The sequence below is a fragment of the Haliotis rubra genome, unplaced genomic scaffold, assembly GCF_003918875.1.
Source record: "Haliotis rubra isolate DU_JTF1 unplaced genomic scaffold, ASM391887v1 Scf1084, whole genome shotgun sequence".
NCBI classification, from domain to species: Eukaryota; Metazoa; Mollusca; class Gastropoda; order Lepetellida; family Haliotidae; genus Haliotis; species Haliotis rubra.
Window position 1 is genome coordinate 124,620 of NW_025764986.1, and position 21,569 is coordinate 146,188.

Here is a 21,569-nt window from a genome sequence, read left to right on the forward strand (position 1 = left end):
ACTCACCCAGCAGGGCCCCTTTGCCTCCTTTCCTGCCATTTTCCCATGTGACCGGTGGACATATTGTCGCTCTCTGCGAAATCTGCCCCCACTACAGCTTGCAGGGAGGCCAGATGGTGGTGAGAGGGTGCCTCAGCGTATGAGTCAGGATAAGTATAAAACATCAATTTTATCATAAAAATTACATATTTTTCCTTATCCTGACTTATTGCTTGAATCCGACGTACAGGTGGTGGGTCAGCCACCTATCTGGATTTCCTGTGACTGCTTGATCAATCCGAGTCTGATCATATACCCAGAGAGGACCAAACTGGTGGATACCATATACATCTTCTGTGGCGATATCTCTGAGATAATGGCTGGTGATGAACTGCTGGATGATCCCTGGAGTTGAATCAAGGGCTTGTTTTTCTGACATTCTAGCAGCTGTAGCTAAGGCGAGTAGGAATAGCGTCTTCAGCAAGTTAGCAACTCAAAATTAGCTTCCATCAGAAGCTCACTGGTAAGATGTTACAGAACTACGTTGAGATCCCACGCTGGAGCCTTAAACTTGTTTTGTTGTTTTTCTAAGTTTAAAAGATCTTAATATGGCGACAAGTTCAGGAACCTTGGTGAATTTAACCCCTGTATTCATAGTGAGGACCGAACTAATGGCCGCTAGTTAGGTCAAGAGAGTAGATCCTTTTAAGTGTCTAGTAGCTCTTATATGACATAAGTATTCCGCAACTTGAGGCTGAGGCTTTAATGGCTGAGAATCCTTTGTGAGTAGCAAATTGGTCGAAACTCTTCCATTTGTCATCATAAAGATTCCAAGTTTCCTGAGTGCTAAGGTAACTGCCTTAGCTGCTCTAGTAGAATACCCTTGTCTGGTGAAGCAGAGCGGGATAGGCTCCATGCATATAATTGGAATCCTTGTGGATTGGCATAAGGCCTTGTCTGTGGATGTATTAGTATACTCAAAGCCATTAAAAACATAATTTCCGATTCAAAGCTTATATACTGTGTCAACTCGTGGTATATGGTTGACAGGGGAATTAGCTCAGAATTAAGACAATACAGATATTATATATACAGTTCTTGACAAAAATGGACAGGTCATGACTCAACAATGGACAGATAGAAAAACAATATCACTTCCTTGACCAGTTGATGTGATGGCAGACACTGCCAAGCTGGATGACCAATAAAGGTTATAAATGTTGTATGCAGTAATTAATTGCCTGACAAGTCAATGTACAATGCGGAAGTGACATAGAATACAGATTAGCATCATATAAATAATTACAATAAGATCTCACATGTCTTGAGTACATAGTTTTTACTTTTTAAATATTTGGACAATGGCTGTCCTGATTTAGTCACTATAACAACTGTAACAAATTGCATCAAAGATGCATATAACCAGGAAAAATCAATTTGATCAATTTGGATAATGTCATGGAAGAATCCATTACAAAGGCACAAATCAGGAATGTCTGAGAGTCACAGAACAGAGCAGGGATCAGCAAGATTCAATATCGGGTATGTCCACCCTGAGCCCTGACACATGCCTGAAGCCGCCGAAGCATGGACTGACACAATTGTCTCAAAACACACTGTGGGATTGCTTGCCAATGATGTTGAAGTGCTTGTGGCAACTCTGCAACAGTTTGTGGTGGCAGGAGTTGAGTTTGAACCCGTAGTCCAAGTTCATCCCACAGGTGATCAATCGGTCTTGTCTGGAGACATTGCAAGCCAATCCATAACACGGACCCGCTGATTTTGCAGAAAGTCTCTCGTTAACCTTGCAGTGTTAGACCACCTGTTCACAGACGCCATGTCGAGCCAGCAAAGGGAGTATCACTGGATGAAGGACATTGTCAACATAACATTGAGCGTTTAGGTTGCCTTGAACCACCACCAACTGTTACCGGAAGTTGATGTTGATAGCACCCCATACCATGATGCCCCCACCCCAAAAACGATCCCTTTCCTGAACCCTGTTACGAGCAAAACGTTCACCACGATGTCGGTAAATGGAGTGAAGTCCATCAGGAAAACTGAGGTTGAATCGAGATTCATCGGGGAAGATGACATCACGCCAAGGAGTGTTACCCAGGTACCCATGATTTGTAGCCCATCGCTATCTGGCAAGTCGATGCAGTAAAATCTTACCTTGGTAAGGTCGACAACAGAATATACCAAAAGCAGCCAGGCGTCTTCGAACTGTTTGTGGGCTGATCAGATGTCTTGAACCTGTTGCGCAGGTGCTGAAGATGGATGTGACGGCCTTGAGCAGCGGTTGTCACAGGTGGCACACCAGGTCGTCGTCAATCGGCAACTACTCCAGTGGTGTTGAAATGGTGTCTGAGCAATAGTGGATGGATGGATGAACATGATAGCATCGGGCGACCGCCACTTGTGAAGCACCCTGATTCAGCATTCCAATAGCCTGGTTCCTGTTGTCTTGCGTTAGACGTGGCATTTTTTCCCAAGTGATGAATTTTCGATTTTGGAGCCGTCTTTAAAGGGCCAGAGTACAGGGAATGCATGTGCAAAACGTTTGACATGGGACTGCTGAAACTTGTGGATACAGCCAAATGTTGATTTTGAACAATAAAGTTCATTACTGAGAACTGATCTTGGATTTAAACCCAGAACTCCACAAGAAGGGACCCAGCACACGTGGTGTCTATGTGCCTTTGGGGGGACAAGTCCATGAAAATCTTTACCAGAAATATTACATAAAGTAGTAATTGTGTTTTTCATGGCTTTGAGTACAGATTCGGCCAGTCTGGTAGTTGAATTATGGGTTCTCCTGTGAGCTTTATTAGGTCTGGGCACAAAGTTCTCGAAGTCCAGTAGGGCGCAACCAAAAGCAGTTGGAGGACTTTGGTCTGAACGATCTTGTGTAGAACTTTCGGTAGTAGAACTGGTGGTATAAACACATAACCATATAGTCCTTCTCACGGAATGACTAGAGCATCCAGGGACCATGCTAGTGGATCTGGAACCGGTGCGGTGAGACGAATGTTGATGATTGAAGCGAGTCGGAAAGAGATCTATGAAAGGACATCTGTGATCCTTTGCTAGTTGTTGAAATGCTTCAGGATGCAGCATCCATTCTGTGAGAGATTGTGTGACTGGCTGGGATAACGTGTCGGCTATGACGTTGGTTGCTCTTGGGATATGACAAGTTTCTATCCTCAGGTTGAGCCTGTCTACTAGGTTGAATAGACGGAGGTGCCAATCTCGTTATGCAAACCAGTGAGCTTGCTGACATGTGATATGCAAATCAGGCCTGCGCAGAGCATTGACTTCTGTCATGGACCTATCAGCTCCTAAGCATGTGACGTCACTGGTTGGCCTCCATGAAATATGGTGCAATAGCTGGTTGAGTAAAAGCGTGTGTAAGAATTACGCCGCTTACATAATCCTCCCAAAACCACTTGAATAAGGGTTGCTCCAGGGGTAAAGTTCTTGACGGATTGTTTATCCATACAGTTCATAGTCTGTACCGGCTTACTGGTCCTTAAAATCCTATGACTTCCGTGATGCATGGTATGAAGAGCCAACAAATACGATGTGAGCAGCCCATGGATGTGTACAGGTGGCTTAATATAGAGGTCAGGCCTCTGGTACGAAGATAGTAGACCTTGTTAATGCATTAAAGTGAGTCCCGCTGAGGTCGATGCTAAGTGATTCAAAATGAATTCTTGGTCACGTTCCTGTGCCGCCATAGTTGATAAGAGCATACGTTCTCTGTCCGTAAGTTGGTTTTAAGCATATTTTCATTTATGGTCTTTGACATCACTTGCTGTGTCTAACTGGGCTAACTTCTTGTCTTCCACTCTGTAAGTTCGAGACTTTGAATTGCTCAACAGTGAGTAAATTCCCATCCACTTATGGTGCCTTAAGAAGGCTCAAAGTGAGGCATAGGCGAAACTTCCGAGTCCCTCATCAATGAGTAATCTTTGTCTACTTCAGGCACTTTGCTTTCCCGAAAGCTGACTTGAATGCATCTGCCACTTGAGTATGTCTGATGACGCCGAGTTATGCTTAGGAGGTGAGATAGGGAGCCGATCAGTAACCCACCAGTTCAGAGTCCGTGTAAATTGTTGAATTCAGATCGTCTTGCAGCAAATTGTCATCCAAAAGCAGAAGAAGCAGGAGTCGACTGATTAATAGGCTTATCCAAATCCACCTTCAACAGCTGTTGTTGAATAGCCATCATAACTTGTCGAGTTGATATTTGTGATGAAGTCTGATTGTGATTGACTGAATGCTTGTGAATACATTCCTGGCTTCTGGTAGGCTTAGAATGGGTTCACGAAGGTTGGATTAGGTTGGTTTGCAAAGGCCATAGTTGGGTTCGTGAAAGCAGATGTCCAGCGATGTTCAGGAACGGAGTAGCTGTATGTGTAGGCGGGTTCACCGATGTCTGCTGAAGGCGTCCTGGTAGAAGACACAGCAGACGGGTTTGCGAAGGTAGCTAGCTGATGCATCTCAGATGAGAGGAGGAGCGTTCACAAACGTAGAAAGGTGTAGAGCTGAAAGGTCTGAGAACCCTGTAGATCCCACATATGTAGTAGTGAGGGAACCTGGGTTCCTTAAGTTCGGATGAGTAGACTGCTGCGGCTGCTGCGAAGGTTTCGAGAACCTGATTAATAGGCTTATCCAAATCCACCTTCAACAGTTGCATTCTCGAAGGTAAGATGTCTGCAGTGCCTTTCTCACAGTGACCTCGGGTTCGAGAACTGGAGGGTGTGAAAAGGATAGATCATCTGCTTCATCGAGACCTTCACGGAGGTCTGGGTATTTTCAGTGGCAGTAGTAGATCTTGATGATGATTTCAATCACGACTTCTTGTGGGATGTCTTCTTCATTTTAGCCAGCTTTTGTAGACTAGAACCAGCCTCAGGAGCTTTCCTCTTGAGGCGGGACTGCGACACTACCTCACTCTGAGAGGCAGAAACCGGAGAATCCTGTGCAAAGAATTCCAATGGAGAATGTGAATTATCAGATAAGGCAATCATCTCTTCCCCTGATTATAATAACAGGGTTAACTCATGTTCAATAGGCTGTACCATACCCTTGTCTGCCGAGGCTTTAGAGCCATCATGCTTCTTCTTATCCATCTTCTTTCGCAAACAAGAGAATATGTATTTATTAAACAAATATTCAGACAAATGAGTGCAATATATACTCCGTGAAGTAATGGAACATGATGTGGAAACGCAAGAAGAGCACACAGGGTGTGGATCAGATGCAGTAGTATAAGGCCGTAGAAGGGACCCGAGGTGCCAACCCAACCGTCCAGGTGGTAGATGGGAGAGAGAGTGACAACATGGCCGTTGGTCACATTGGACAAATGGTGGGAAAGGAGGCAAAGGGGCCCCGTTTGAGTAATTCTTTTTACTGATTTTGGGGACATAGTAACAGAGGTTTCCACTCAACCTTTTGAGGGAAAGGGAGATATCTTAAAGCAATAAGTACGAGTCAGGATAAGGAACAATCACGCCACTTGATTGTTGAATCTGTTAATCCTCACCTTTGATCTTTTGGTAGCATGTTTATGAGCATGACTTTTGATTGCGAGATTGAAGTGTTAAGTTGCAAGAACCAACTTCAAGACAAAAGGGTAAATTTGTACTTATTGGAGCTTTTGGGGACCCTAAAATGAGTTCAACACAAACAGGATTCGATATATCTGCTTCGAGACATTTTGGTAAAAATATTGATAAATATAAGAAATCGACAGGGACTGATAGATGAGTTCGACACTACCGAGAATTTGTCTTCTCCACCGATTTCGAGACATTGCACTGTACTTGAGAAAGATTTACAGCCTACCTTTAGAATACAGCACCACAAACTTTACATATACATCATCTTACCCTTCTATGTAATTTTATGTGATGTTGTTCGAAGGCACATTCTCGAAACAATACCCCATGACGCCGAATAGCAACATGGTCTAGCTCAACGAGTGTGTATAAGCTCCGCTCACTGGTGTTTCATCTCTACTAACTATGTCATTGCATAAGCCCAACGATGCTGAGAGTTTCCAGTAGTTGATATACTGGCGAATGCACCATTTTTGCAAGCACCAGTTTGAAATATGTTTCTTTTATCACTAATACGCTCATATGTATTTGTATTACGGGGTGCTGAGGTGTTATATTTTGTGTATTTTCGTATTTTTTAAATTTAGCGAGAACGCGTTACACCGGTCAATATTATATATATTCTATTATTCGCAATTTTGGTCAATATAATTATTTAATTTATGTAAATATATTTTATATTTTAGTTTCTACGTAACTACATAGGTCTAAATGATTTACCAATGTAAACTGACATGCATATATATTTTTATTCATTCAGTTATATGCACCATCACATAGAAAAGATTTTATTAGTATTTTATTTGGAAGCGGTAATAATGCATTACACAGGACACGTCAGTCATGTTCGTGCCGGTTCGGTCAATGGATTCTATTTACTAGGATTATTTCAAGGGGTTAGGGTTAGGGTTAGGGTTAGGGTTTAGGGTTAGGGTTAGGGACCTAATCCAATATAGTAGGTACATGTTCGGTGTAATACGTGAGTACCATTTGTCGTTTTTCCTTTTGTATTTTAATACTTTTTTTCACACAAAAATGTCGAAAGTACACTATAAAATGGTTTAATGTAGAAATTTTGGGCTAATGGAAATTGGCCTGGAATTTGCACTCAAGCCTCTTTCACACCCAACATTTGTTCAGTAATGATTATGAAGGCTAACTCAGCCTCGTGCCGTCACTAGACATGTTCATGTCTCCCTCGTTCCTCAGTGCAATCCACATTATCCTTACAGTGGTCCCTGCATCACTTCTCTGTCACAAAATCAAACGATTTATGTAAAAGCGCGTCATTCATGCATGCACCGTGAAATTGACATCTGACGCCAGACGCCAACAACAATTTTCAGTTTGAGGCACATCGGCTCATTCCACGCCACACTGTATATTGTAGATTGTAGAATGGGAAGAGTGTGCCAAATGGCATCGGGTCCATTCGGCAATTGTCCGTAGATTAAAATCACGAGACACAAAGTCTACCCGTAACCTTCGTAATTGTCCGGGACCTATTCGACTCTTTCCATTCATTTCCGTGACGTCACAGGAATGACTCGATAAATTTGCACATTGTGTAACAGTGTGGATGTAGCTCATTGGGTTAGCTGTCGAGCTAACAATCCAAAAGGTCACAAGTTTGCGTCCGACGGGTTCCCACAAACTGGTTGCTTGTCTTAATGACATGTGACCTACGGCAGAGATCGAGGGATTTACCTCGAGTTCTGTATTTGAGGGTACATGTGACTCATATTTTAAATTTTCAGGGGTCCTTGACACTTAAATATTATTATTAATACTGTTATTGTATTGTGTATCATGATCATCACCTTGCGTCCTTGTGGATTCGCTAACAAATTTCGTTGCGTCCATTGTCAATTTTTAAGCGTATAGGACACAGGAATTTGCGTCCTGTAAATGCCTGAGAGATCGTCCTCACGAGAAGTTGTTGTGCTGTATGCTAAAGGTGCTCCAGATTTACTACAAGAAAGCTGATCACAAAGTATCTTCAAGTTGTCATTTTAAGACAGACAATACACAGTTAAAGTGTTACTGGGATTTAAAGAATGGCTTTCATCTTCACAAGAGTGAAGGATCATCATCATCATCATCATCATCTCAAGTTTAACGGTAGCTTCGGGCATTAGCTTATGTCAGCGACGGGGTGAGGAAATACAGCACAGAACTGACTTATATACACGAGCAGCTGGAGCTGAGGTGAGGTGAAATTGGGTTTAACGTCATGCTTGAGAATATTTCGCTCATATGACGACGCACGAGCAGCTGGAACAAAATACAGATAGCAGATAGGATTAATTAGCAATGATGGATGGAGTGCTTTTATCTGTTCATCAAATTTGTACACATGTACTTAGGGCGGTCAGGAAGTTTGTGCATAAAAATATCTAAAAATTACGCTTAAAAAAACGGGAATGGGGTGTCATTGTTTTTGTACCTGGGGGTGTGTGTGTTTGGCACTTCCTTTGTACATAAATTTGGGGGGGTGGGGAACGGTCCCATCATGTTGTGATTAGGACAGTTGATGATGTGATCTGAGATAGCTGATTTTTTTGTTTGATTTATATATGTTACATGTTGCTTCTGAGCTGTATTACTTCACTCTTGCTTGACAACAGCATAAGAAACTATATGAAAACATTGCATCATAATATAATAAAGAAGTTACATGTTTTTTCTGCCAAGTATCATAGATTTCTTATTATTATTACGCAAACCTTCCTATTCTTAACCACATTGTATTGTTGTTCTGCTGCAGATTGAAACATATGTAACTCGACTGTATAGGCCTATGGCCTTTCGTACAATAAAGCATTGATTTGGATTGAATCAACTTCTAAAATGCCAATCAAACAGATGATTTTTGTGTACAAGTAACAATAGAAGTGGTAGTGGTTTTGGAAACAGGCATAATGTTTTGAAATCATAGAATCCTGACATAAAACAGACGCAATTGATTAGCCAAATTTTCTTCACTGGAAATTGAAGCAAACAATGTTACTAGTTTCATCTCTCTCAAACAAATGTCAGTTAGTTCACATGAGCCGAACAGATTTTGATGCTGCTGGACACTAGCCTTACAGCCTATAAATTAATCCAGTTTTTCTGATTTCATTTCCATTTAAAATGCATACATCAGGGGTATCTACTCTACAGTGGGAAGTTATCAAATATCAATGTCATTTCAACAATAATGGCAACATATCATCTCGACCTGTTTCACATCTTCAGTGTTTGGACTCATCAAGTAACACACAGGTTAAAACTAATTTGGTTCAGATCAGGCAATTTGGAAGGCCAGGGATGGCCACTGATGTTACACGAGTTGTGTGGGATCGAGCATTGTCATTTTGAAACAGCTCCCTCTGGTGGCAAAAAGTGGAGGGGGGTGAGGTTGAAGGATTTGGTCCATGTAGCGATTTGCTGTAAGATTGCCTTGAACCACCACTAGCTCTGATCTACCTGTGTAGAATATGGCTCCCCACACCATGACGTTTTCTGCACCAAGTCTGTCCACCCGTCAAACAAAGTTTGGCGCACCAGAATGTTAAATTTACCAAGAACATGTCTTGCTTCCATCTGGTAAGTGTATAAGTCTTCCAATGATGATATGGATATTTTTTAGTTTAGGACTATTAACTTGCTTGAGGAAATCCCATCTAATACCTTGGAGTCCGGTAAGTTTGGTACTGTTTTCTCTTCAGAATAGGGAAGGAGAGGAGTGTCATGACTAAGTTACTGTAGATTGTCAAGGCCTGATCAATTATTCTCTGTGTGTCACGGTAAAATCCATGAAGGGGAATCACAGGGGTAGCATCTGAGTTAAGGAGATCAGAACTACGTGTAAGGGTTGGCATATATGAATACAAGGTCTCCTACACATCTGCAATGATAGATGTTCATTGCATGAGATTGTGTGAAACATTTGCCTGAAACCCTATTGGGGTACCCCTGAAGGGTGTTTATCAGGTAGTAAGTCTTGAAATCTTTAATATCTGCCATAACCAATGCAGGGGGCAGTAGAAACTAAATATTTGAAAGACACTTCTGGTGTAAGGTTTTAAGATAAAAGAACTGTGTAACTTACCTGTGGTTATTGTCACATCACAATTCTGTTTGAAGCGAACACCTCCACACACCATGTACAAATCGAGGGTTTCAGTTTGCGTCACTGATATGGTCACATTTCCTTCACTATCATCTAACCCGGTTAGTGTTCGAGAGGGGGTGACATTGGCATTGCCAAGTTGAAACAGTGAAGCAGATGAACAGTAATACTGCTTTATGTAAACCATGATGGCCACCTGACTGCCCTCCTTCAAACTGTCCAAACTGCTCGTGCTGTTGATGACACATGCTGATGACTTCTCTGAAGAAAAAAAAAAGTAGCTTTGTACCACCGTTTCTAGAGCTATTTAAGTTAAAGTACCTTTAAATATTGGCAGATCTATTTCATTGCAACAACTCACAGTCATAGTTTGGGTTCATGGATTAAAATATGGGAAAAAAACCACCACATTCAAAGCATGATTGATGTGCGATTTCTGAAGAATGTAACAATGCTATTTATGTCATGCTGTTGAAAATAAAAACATATTTGGTCATTCCTCTGATCAATGTTCAAACCCAATAAACCATATAATTTGAATAAAACCATGGCAAAAAGACCATTTCTATTTTCAGGGCTAAAATAAACAGAACTTCAGGATGATGCAATTTAGTTCCATTTTTTTGTCTCATCAAGTTAAGATTTAGCTGAAAGAGAACTATCCTCTATCAATATGGAGAAGCTGTTCTTACATATTTGATAGTACAGATGTCTATTTATTGCATATGTATGCATATATATACTGAGAGGTAATAAAAACGCATATCAGGAATAAATGTCAGATATATTTCTCATTTGTCCAAAAATTATATATGACGGTTCAGGAAATGGCATTATGATGCATTTTCAAGTGGCTTGAACTATACTGATAGTGACCCTAAACACCAAAGGCTTTTCAATGGGGTGACAGAGTCTGTACAACTGCTGCAACTCAAGCCCATGTTCGAGCTCTTGTTACATCTAGGCTTGACCACTGTAACAGCATCCTTTCAGGCTTCAGTTCTAAACACCTTGATAAGAAGATCCAAAACACTTCCGCCTGCATCATCAGCAAGACTTCTAAACGTTCCAATATAACCCCAGTGTTGAAAGAACTGCACTGGCTACCAGTTAGGGCCAGAACTGACTTTAAGATCCTCTGTCTGACATACAAGTGCCTCCATGGTTTGCGTCCTCCTACTTGTCTGAACTACTCTATATGTCACTGCACACAACTTGCACTCAAACACACAAAATCTACTGGTGATCCCATCCTACAAACTGAAAAGATACCGATCATTCTCTTACACTGCACCTGTGCTTTGGAACTTGATACAAAGTCCATGTTGACAGGAACTCTCTCCTATGTGTCATTAAAAGCTCGGATACAATTGACATTTTCAAGTCCAGACTTAAAACCCACCTTTTCTCAGTATATTACGTATAATTTCAGCTGTAAATACTCCAGTGTAAATATTCTGTTGTGCTTTGAGCATGCCTTAGCGTGTGGAAAGGGAGCATTATAAATATGCATTTATTATTATTATGTTTTACAGAGTAAAGATGGAAATGCAGCAGAGAGGGTTCGGGTGATCCTGGCACAGTCAGGCTGGTAAGACTCATTATCAGCTTACGGCCCTCACCCCATCTACACGCAGCCCAGACAGCAAATGGGACTTCTCCCAGGAAACACTGCCTAGTCAAACCCACCAAGAACTTTCCGGAGAATATGAAGGCTCCCCAACACTGCAGCCTTCCGCATTACCCAGAGTGTCAGAAGGGCTGTGCTCCCGATGGAGAACCCAGGCACTCTCCTGATCTGCACCAAGAGATCAGGAGGTACCAAACCAAGGGCACCGAGAACAATGAGGAGCCTGACAACAGTGTACTTTGGATGCAAGCCAGACATTTCAAAGGCAAGGTCTGCATATTTATCATACTTTTCCTGAATCTTGCCAATCACATTGGTGTCAAAAGGGACAGAAAATTCAATGATATAAATAAATTCATTGGCTTTATCAAAAAGAACAAAATCAGGTTTGTTAGCTGGAATTCTTCTGAGGCTGTATATGGGCCTATTCCACAGAACTTTGAAAGCATCATTTTCCATGACGCCCTGGACATGTTCGGGGTCGTACCATGGATGGACCTCAGGGTCAAAGCCACAGACATGGCGGAGACGACAGTAAAAGCAACAAGCCATGCCATCATGTCATTTAATGTATGCTGTTTGTGCCAAGGAAGGGCATCCACTGACAAGGTGTTGGACAGTCTCTGTAAATTGATTATACAGTCGGCATTTCATGTTATTATTTTCCTTAAGAATCACATTTTGGTCATTACGAGTGGGAAGTGACTGGTCCTGAGTAGCAAAAAGGAAGCCCTCAGTTTCACATTTAAGACCAGCCGACTTCATCCAGGCAAAGAAGTCAGTGGGATAGCTATTCTGTTCCACCCACTGCATGTACACACGATGCAATTGCTTCTCAGAAAGCTTCTCCACAAAAGACCGACTCTGGGCAGACTTGGTGAAGGTTTCACCTGGTTTACTCCCATCATTGTACTGTCCAGCAGTACATCGCCATCAACAAAATCAACCTCAAATTTCAGATTCTGTCCAACAACCTTGGCACGCTTAAAATAGCTGTGGAATTCCTTGCTTTCATCATGAGTCTTGACATGCATCACCAGAGGATCATCCCATAAATAAATATGTGCAAAAGTACACAAAAGCATTCTATACAGAAGAGCCTCCACATTAATCAAACCCCGACCTCCAGAATTGATTGGCATATATAAACGGTTAAGAGAGGAATGAGGGTGGTGGGCCCTGTTATCAGACATGATCCTTCTGGTCAGGCGGTCAAGACTCTGGATGTCTTGTTTTGTACAATCAACTACTCCAAAGGAACAGGAGAGGACTGGCACAGCAAAATTATTGGTGGCTTTGACCTTGTTTCAGGCATTTTGCACTGAGCTCCGGATTTTCTTTAAGCGAGAGCTCTTTTTGGAGCTTGTCTTGAACTTGCATTCCAAGATAGGTGTATGCCTGATCTTCCACAAGATGCTCAATAACTCCTCCCCACTGTAACTTGACCTATCCCCCATTAGCTACCTTGCCACATTTCAAATGAAGAGTATTACATTTGTCGAGTCCAAATGTCATGACAATATCATTAGAAAACGACTTGACTTGGAGAACCTGCTTTTTCAAATTGGTTTCTCCTTTGGCAAGGAGCTTGATGTCATCCATGTAAAGAAGATGAGTAAGTGGTGTTGGGAATCTGTGCTGAGGAGGTCCGGGGTGGTAACCCTCCTCTTTGTTGAGCAAATAAAAAGGCAAAGGACTGAAGGAGTCCCCTTGGAATATTCCCCTTCTGACGAATAGATTCCGAAGTTTGCACCTGCCCTTGCAAGTACATCTGAAATACATCTGAAGTTGAGTCGACCATCAACTCATTAAAGACTTGAGTAAATCAAGTAGTTGCTCAGGGAGGTCAATACAACGAAAAGACTTGAGAATCCATTCATGAGGAACAGAGTTGTATGCATTTTTGTAGTCAATCCAGCACATAGAGAGGTTGCGGTGATATTATTTAGCCTCTTCCAAAATCATTTTCTGTACAAGAAGTTGATCCTTGCACCCCCAACATCCCTTTCTCGCCCTCTTCTGCTCTCTCTAAATGATATCATTAGCAGAGCAGTATGATGACACAAGGTTTGTCAAACACCCTGTGAATAATTTGTATTGTGTATTCCAACATGTGATAGGGCGGAAGTTTTTGGGATCAGTCAAGTCTTTTTTTTGGAAGGAGCATTGTGCGACCTTTGCAGAACCATGGAGGAACATCACCTGTGTCCACAAGAGAATTGAAACAGTGAAGTAATGGTGTTTGGACACATGGGAATACAGTCAAATCCCGATGAGTCGAATGCCGGTGTCTCGAATATTATGCATAACACGAAGTACCTGTCGCTCCCGACCATTCCCTGCTATTTTTGTCATCATTTGATTTCCGGTTACACAAATTCGTCTCATAAATACACATGATGACTCGAAATGGAAATTTGGTCCCATGAGATTCAAACAATAGTAATCTTGTATACATAAGCCGAAGTCAGTCAATGAGAAGTTAATTGGTGATCCAACTACATGTAACTGATCGAATTAACAAACCAGCGCAGCTCGCACCTTTCCGCTATTGTCGGGTGAGTTCAAAGGGCAGATTAGTGATGTTACGGAAACGAAAGAATTAGCACCTGTCACAACGACGACTCGTCTGACGCTGAAGACGAGACGCACCCTGCTGTCAAACCACCACCATCCGTATCGGAAAAGCGATAAAGTTCTGTGAAGGACTGGAGGAATGTCTCGAGTCGGTTCCAGGTACAAACAACGAACATTTTCCCACTTGGCAAGCGTCGGTGAATTTGTGGATAAATGTAAGGGAAATTCACAGAAACAAACATTAATGTCAGACTTTTTCCAAAATGAGTTCATCTTTTTGTATTAATAAGATTCAATATGGCGGCATGTACAAGTATATCTATCGATTGCCGATAGATTTTGTTCATGGATTTTAAGAGGTAAATGTATTTTGTATTTTATTGTGCTAGTATTGAAATGTGTTCTCATTTGTATAATGTTTGTTTCCATTATCCATTATTATCCATTATCTATGTCACTTAATGTATTGTTGTGCTATATTTAGATATGATGTGCTGAATAAAGGAATTGTTCAATATTGAATCATCTTTTTTTCTACCCTCATCGACATACCTATGTCTCAAATACATCGATAAGCCGAATCTTTTACTTGGTCCCCAGCGATTCGACTCATCGGGATTTGACTGTAGTTTCCAGTACCGGTTTCGAATGCCATCAGGCCCTGGAGCTGTATTAGATTTGGACTTTTTGATGACACTTTTCAGGCAATCTGGTGAGATGTAGCAGACAAACGACCTAGTTACTTTCTCATGCATTGCATGGTCATAATCACAGACCCATGGTGCCTCAAGGTTACAGTCGGAGGGTACAGACCACAACTGTTTCCAGAACCTTTCACTGGCATCCACGGGAGACCGTTTATTATGCTCACCATAACAATTTGTTTTAAGTTGCCTGTAGAAGCGTTTTCATTATTTCTGAAAAGTTTATTTTGTTTGATGAATTTATTTTTATTTTTCCATTTTCTCTTTCTTTCAGTCAAAGCCTTTATTTTTGCCTTAAGGGAATTGACAATTTGAAGAAGTATCTTTTTTTGGTTGTCTTATACTGTAATTTCAATTTTCTCCCTGATGATCTTAACTTCAGGCACAGCTCTATCCAGGAAATGTATTTTCTAGTTTTCGTCAGTTTTACTTGAAACCACTTTTTCTTTGGCGTATTGTTTTTAGTATTAGATGAGTTTTCTTTGGAAACCATGTAATGTTCCTCCAAGGTTTGAGCGGCAGCATAGACACAACAATTCACTTCATGTAATGTACAGTCTGCTGAAAGTTTCATAGAGATAATGTCATTTAATAAATTAATTTCATTGTTGGGAAAAGATTCAGTTGTTTGCTTGATTGGCCTCCGTTTTTCTAAAGGTATGTCGGATATTTCATCATAAATAGAATGAAACAAATTATACACAGGATTTTCGTAAAGATCTGTAACTGAAGAAGAGGAAGAATGAGGGTCTGAAATTTCGGGGGCCAATTGGCTCTGTACAAGAAGACTTACCAACAGGAAGAGGAAAGAGGTTGACGCAGACATCCATTAGAAGTTTTGTGTCTGCTGCCACTTGAGCATTCTGCTCATGCAAAGGTTCCTGACGTGCACCAGTTATGGGTTGAACTTGTGCAGGGGCAAGAGATTTTTAAGCCGCCGGAATTGATTTCGCAGATTTTGCTACGTCAGGAAAGCATACATGGGCATGGCATTGTCCCAATGCAGCTTAAGCAACTTGCCGTTTATTTGAGGATTTGCAGGCCATTCTGTCGCTTTCGGACACTCAGTTTTCATATGGTTTGACCAAGATAGTCTTGATCGGGTGCTGTGCCTTCCCCTGGGGCAAGTCCCATCTCCAGTAAGGTTGGTTTGACTACCGTATCATATTTGGAGCCATTTTGATTATCATGCTTGGTGAGAATGCTGTTCCGAGCAAAACAAGATATTCTGATTAAAGGAGTCCAATAATTTGAAGGGTTGTGTTCAGACTAACTTGAATATTTGAGTTGTCAATGTCAATATTTGAGGTGATATGCTTCAACAGTGCTTGCAATAGTCTTTCACTTACCGGTACATCGATTGCACATGATTTCATGACAGTTACTCCCAACGACGTGTAATACCATGAGATATATAGTCATCCCTGTGTCAGTCAGACATCTTTTTGTTTCCTGAGAAGAATTTTGAGATGATTCATAAACAAGCATGCACCACCTACTATTAAAGATTTGAAAGACTTAGAGTATTTGTTCTTTAGTAATTTCAGTTAAGAAAATACTGATATTATTAAAAAAATTTACTGGTAGTGAGAAGGGTAATGCTGGTTGTACTTTCAAAATCTTACTAGAGCTTTCAACAAGCACCCTGGCACCCATGAAGATCTTCAGTAGCCCAGGCTTGCCATAAAAGGCAACTAACGAGATCGGGTGGTCAGGCTTGCTGACTTCGTTGACACGTTGTCATATCCAAGTTGTGTGGATCGATGCTTATGCTGCTGATCACTGGATTGTCTGGTCAAGACATGATTATTTACAGGCCGCCACCATATAGCTGGAATATTGCTGAGTGTGGTGTAAAACTTAATGCACTCACTACAAGGAGCCTAAGTTAACGATTTTTCCAATTTAAGAAAGAGATTGGTACATTTTTCATTGAAAAAAATGTGTTACAAATGCTGTTTATGTGAATCTATCCAAATTTTTCTCTGCAGATTTCAGTCTGTTTTTTTAAGTGTTGCTGAGGTTTCAAATCAGATAAAAAATTACCATTAACAATATAAATATTACCGGTAGTTGTGGTTCACTCAGTTCTGCTCACATAATAATATGTAGTTGCCACTTAAAGTTAAAAGAGAACAGACTTATCCTTCAATCACCTTTAGAAATTGTTTTAAAATTAATATATAGCATAGAAAATATAAATGTTATCATATTTTCCTAATCTATCATTCTGGCATATGTTTCTTCAAGTTCTGTTAAATCTTGATACAGAATATCCCATTTATCACCAAGGTGCGTAGTCTTACATGACCTCAGTGCATTCAGTTCTGTGGGCTAATAATGGGAGCTGAATCACCTCAGTCCTCATCATCATCTCTTTTAATTGCAAGACCACCTCCGTGGTGTAGTGGTTTGAGCATCCGCCCAGAGAGCGGAAGGTTGCGGTTTCGATCCCCGACCACGTCATACCAAAAGACGTTACAATATATGGTACTTGTTGGTCCCTGCCTAGCGCTCGGCATCAATGGGTACAACAAGGACTGGTTGGCTCGGAGTCAGAATAATGTGTCTGAGTGGGGTATTCATGCTTTACTGCTGCATGGTATCTCAGTGGGCTAGCACTCACTATAAAACCAGCTTCAGTCTGGGCTAGTACAAACAGCCGCTCATACACATACACACGCATGCACGTCGTAATATGAGCGAAGTATTTTCAAGCACGAATTTAAACCCAATTTCACCTCACCTCACCCTTTACTTGCAGATTTCAGTTGTGTTTTTAATCCTTTATCTATTATGCTAACATTGCCTGATCTAGTTAGCGTTTCACCAAAGATAGAATCTTGTCTTTCCTTTCTGCTATTTCAATATATTGTAAACAAAGGGGAGATAACTCTCACTTACCCGTCTCCTGTGCGCTTGAGTGTCCAAAATTCAAGTTCAAACCTCATGTCATGATATTGTTTCAATTTTAACTTTCACTATTTACCTTCTTGTACATGTCAGTTGTATGTTTTCCAAGGTTTTATACCTGGACTTATTTTCACATAGACAAAAATTAATTGAAAAATACCATTTTTCATAGTTTGGCCCCCCAAAAGCCACTTAGTATCAACATCCAAGGGAGGATATTGTTTACAAAACTATTGTAAATGATATAAACACAAAAGATATTCTGTACCAATTTTTTTGAGGTTCAGTGATTTTTTTCCCACTTATTTTACTGGAATCCCACATGAAACTCAACATTACAAAAGTACTGTACTTTACTGAGAAAGTGTAATCCCAAATGTAACATACACTGCATATTCCTTAAGTAGTGATATAGACCCTCAATAACATTTCCTAAGTTAGAAAGATAGATCTTTCAAATATGAAAAGTAATCTTTCAGGACTGAATCATGAATCATGAAATACACTAACACTAATTGTCCAGCTGATTAATGCAAATGATTTAAGAACTTACGCATTACATAAACGATTTCTTCAGACGGTTGTCCATCTGCACCATCAATACATGTCCACAAACCAGCATCCAAAAATGTAGTGTTTGCTATCTCCAACACATTTCTTGTGGTAGTGGCTACAGGATTACTGTATCCTGAACTTGGCAGACAATTTGTAGCACCTGCACATGAAGATACCAAAGTTTTATCAGGCCTGATCCACTGGACACCAGTTTTCAATGTCCCAGCTATGTCACAGGAAATATTCTGTGTTCTGTACAGTTCCATGTTTTGCAGTACAGAGGCATCAATGGTTGTGACAGCCTGCCCTGTAAAATATAGACATTGATCAAATAATGATTAAATTTTGTATAGGAGATTGAAATTAAGTGAGTCATCATGTCATTAAGGTTTTCTCATACAGTATTTAAATCAAGAAACCATTTAAATAATGTCTAACATTAGGATTCTGATACACAATCGTAATTTCCAAACTTAATTCCAAAAACTGCACAACATACATTTTACGCCACACTCAGCAATATTCCAGCTATATGACGGCGGTCTGTAAGTAATCGAGTCTGGACCAGACAATCCAGGGATCAATACCATGAACATTGATCTACGCAACTGGGATACGATGACACGTGTCAACCAAGTCAGAAAGTCTGACCACTTGATCCCATTAGTCACCTCTTACTACAAGCATGGGTTACACAAGATCTGGATTTGATAAAGTATCTACCAGTCTGATATATTAGTTAGATATGTCAATGTTTGGTTGATGGATGGCTTAAGGATAACTAGCAGTGTCATTTAATGACAGGAAGAATTTGATGGTACCAAATCAAGTCTCCAAAAGGGACTAATGAAAGTAACTAATTATTAAGATTGGATATGAGTCATTTTTGTATGACGTAGGACATTATTTCGGGGGGGAGGAGTCAAAATTGTCAGAGAACAGTTTTGTCACAGTAGCGATTCTGGGCCCCACCGTTAACTAGAGAGGTTCTCTCTGTATATTGAGAGAATAGCACAGATGAATTGATGGTATTAAGAGTTCAACAAGAAACCATCAAGTTCTTCCAGAAAAGTTTGTGATCTAATGTTGTGTGTAATTCAGGAGAACTAGGTAGTTTCTGAGGACCTTTGTGTGAGAATAGCCATCTGCAATTCAGACAGCCTCAGCCAAGAAATTCATTACCTAAAGCACACCTTCAGCGCCCTCAACGGTTACCCTAAACAGCAACTAGAGAAGACCATATGCAAAACCCTGGTGTAACCTGGTTCTTTTGATTTGGAACTTCTCGCAGGTGGCCGGCAAACAGGAACAATCGAAGTCAAAACTTCGTGGATCGTCTAGTGGTTTTTATTTAGTATCAACGGTTTAACAATTCAGATACTTAGCAAGCGTGCTGTAAGTAATTCTGAATGTCCGGGAGCGCAGCGACCTCTGACCACTTAACGTTAGTCCCGCAAACCGTCTCCCCGAACCTAACTTTTCCCCCTAGTTTTATCCCCAAACTTTCCTACATCAAAGACCATAATTCATCAAATCAGAAGTCCAGAACATGACTGTTTTGCTGGACTGTCCTTTAGATGTCATATGCTATACCTAATTATTAAGCCTTGATTGACTACAAGCCCCTATACTAGTGACAGGTAACAAGGCTTATACCTAGCTGCCACTGTCCCTTGGCTCTATTAATCCCCTGCTACATTACCCCTTGTCCACTGTGACATGGTCCGAGTCGTATTCTCCCTCTGACCATGGCCCCAGAACTCAATTACAACTTGGTACACCGTCCGATGTCACCCCGCCTCGGACATCCCATTAATATCTATAATCCGTTACTATCTGCGCTCCCGGTTCTCACGTACAACTTTCCTTTACAGTTAAATACACAGTTAACACACAATTTATAAATTCATACATATTACTGCATGCACAACCATAAAATAATATAACATTAATCAACAATAATACATATTCTTATTATTATTAAATTAAACCGGAGAGTGTAGCTCCCGGTTACAATCTTCCCCTTCTTAGGGTAAGAAAATACTACACCGTAGAATTTTCTTGCATATCAGTATATTACTAATCCAATATATTAACAGTTCAGTCTGTTCACCCGTCGAGGTTCTTGGTATGATGACATTGGTGAGTTCAGACACACTTAATATGGAAGGACTTCACAGCTTCAGTCCTACCTTCCACGGTGTATTCACCCAAGCGTCTGTCATCTCATATAATTAATGTTCATACCACTCAAGTGACCAATAATAGTCAAGTTATATACAGAGTCCTTTACAATGTCCAATATGTGAATTTTGCCGTCACCGCCAATACGCACATATATATTTTCAGTAATATACATGAATTCCGGTTCCGCACAACACAATCTTGATGATTTCCATATAGAATCACATTTCAAGCACATACACCAGTCGTAAAGACATCCTTGAATCTGTCTCTTGAACTCCTCCATCAGTTCACCAGTCGGAACGACCCAGCACTCTCAGTAGATTTCGTCGTAAGATCAAGAGGTGCCAGGGGGCTTATCTCACCCTCTAGCTCTCTCTCTTGCTCGTTCGTTTCTTCCCTCAGGCTCTCGCCTGGGGACGCTGATCGTTTTCTTTTCCGACCTGTTATCCGTGGTGTTGGTCTCGGGATGGTTTCCGGAACATACATTCGACAGGATTCAGCAAAGGCATGACTGGTGCTTGCTCGAACTCTTGGAACGGACGGACGGGCTATCTCTCTCAGCTCTACCAGATTATTTTCAATTCGTTCGTTGGCTAGATTCTTAGCGCTACACCTACTTTTTAAATATATAATTATCAGTACTAGTATAACAATTGCTACTACACAAACCCCAGTAAGGATATACCAAACTAGCAAAGTGGATGATAGAAAATTCCCATCATAATCTTCAAACTGTATATCCTGTTCAGCCTCATCTAATTCATTCATCAACTGATCAATGCCATCATTCTCCTTTTCTTCCAACGGTTTATATGTTATAGGCTCAAAGGTGGTAGTAGCAAAATGGGAGACCGGTTTCGGGAGTCGAAATGGTATACAATTCCAAATTTAGTTCTTTATGTAGGCTTGGTCGGATTTTATATTGTGATTCAGGCCTCAAGTAAACGGGTAGACTGAAATGAGTAGAGTGAGCTGCGCACCTGATAGGTATTTCAGTTACGCTCGTCCCTGGTTTCACTTCAATAACGGTAGACGAATCAGAATCAGGAGGTAAACAGGTCAGTTCTACATCTAAGCTATCCTTTGTAGAAATTAGCCACTGGCCTTTTGTTAGCGATTTTATAACCGGGAAGGTTTGGTGATTTCTGAATATTTTGCTTACAATTCTTCCGAATGTCTTCAAATTTTTGTAGAAATAGGGAAGTGAGACAGCCCGGCACGGTATTGGTGACATAGGTAGCTGCAATCAGCGGGCAGTAGGTAATATCTTGCTGAATACA

The 21,569-nt window shown here is 40.9% G+C and overlaps 1 protein-coding gene and 2 long non-coding RNA genes across 3 annotated transcripts in view; all 3 read right to left on the minus strand.

Moving 5' to 3' along the window:
* LOC124282023 overlaps window positions 1-11,047 on the minus strand; it is a 48,353-nt gene extending 37,306 nt beyond the window's left edge. The window contains exons 1-2 of the mRNA XM_046718023.1: window positions 10,996-11,047; window positions 9,703-9,984 (exon numbers count right to left, since the gene is read on the minus strand). Of these exons, the coding sequence (XP_046573979.1) occupies window positions 9,703-9,984; window positions 10,996-11,047 (334 nt within the window). The remainder of the gene's footprint in view (window positions 1-9,702; window positions 9,985-10,995) is intronic.
* A 1,695-nt stretch (window positions 11,048-12,742) lies between these two features.
* On the minus strand, window positions 12,743-14,365 carry LOC124282040. The gene is made up of 3 exons (XR_006900039.1): window positions 14,105-14,365; window positions 13,895-13,901; window positions 12,743-12,756 (listed from the first exon to the last, which is right to left on the minus strand). It is a non-coding gene; the product is annotated as an uncharacterized LOC124282040 (long non-coding RNA).
* A 4,011-nt stretch (window positions 14,366-18,376) lies between these two features.
* Window positions 18,377-21,569, minus strand: part of LOC124282015 — a 79,458-nt gene continuing 76,265 nt past the window's right edge. The window contains exon 3 of the long non-coding RNA XR_006900038.1: window positions 18,377-18,409. This is a non-coding gene — a long non-coding RNA (uncharacterized LOC124282015). The remainder of the gene's footprint in view (window positions 18,410-21,569) is intronic.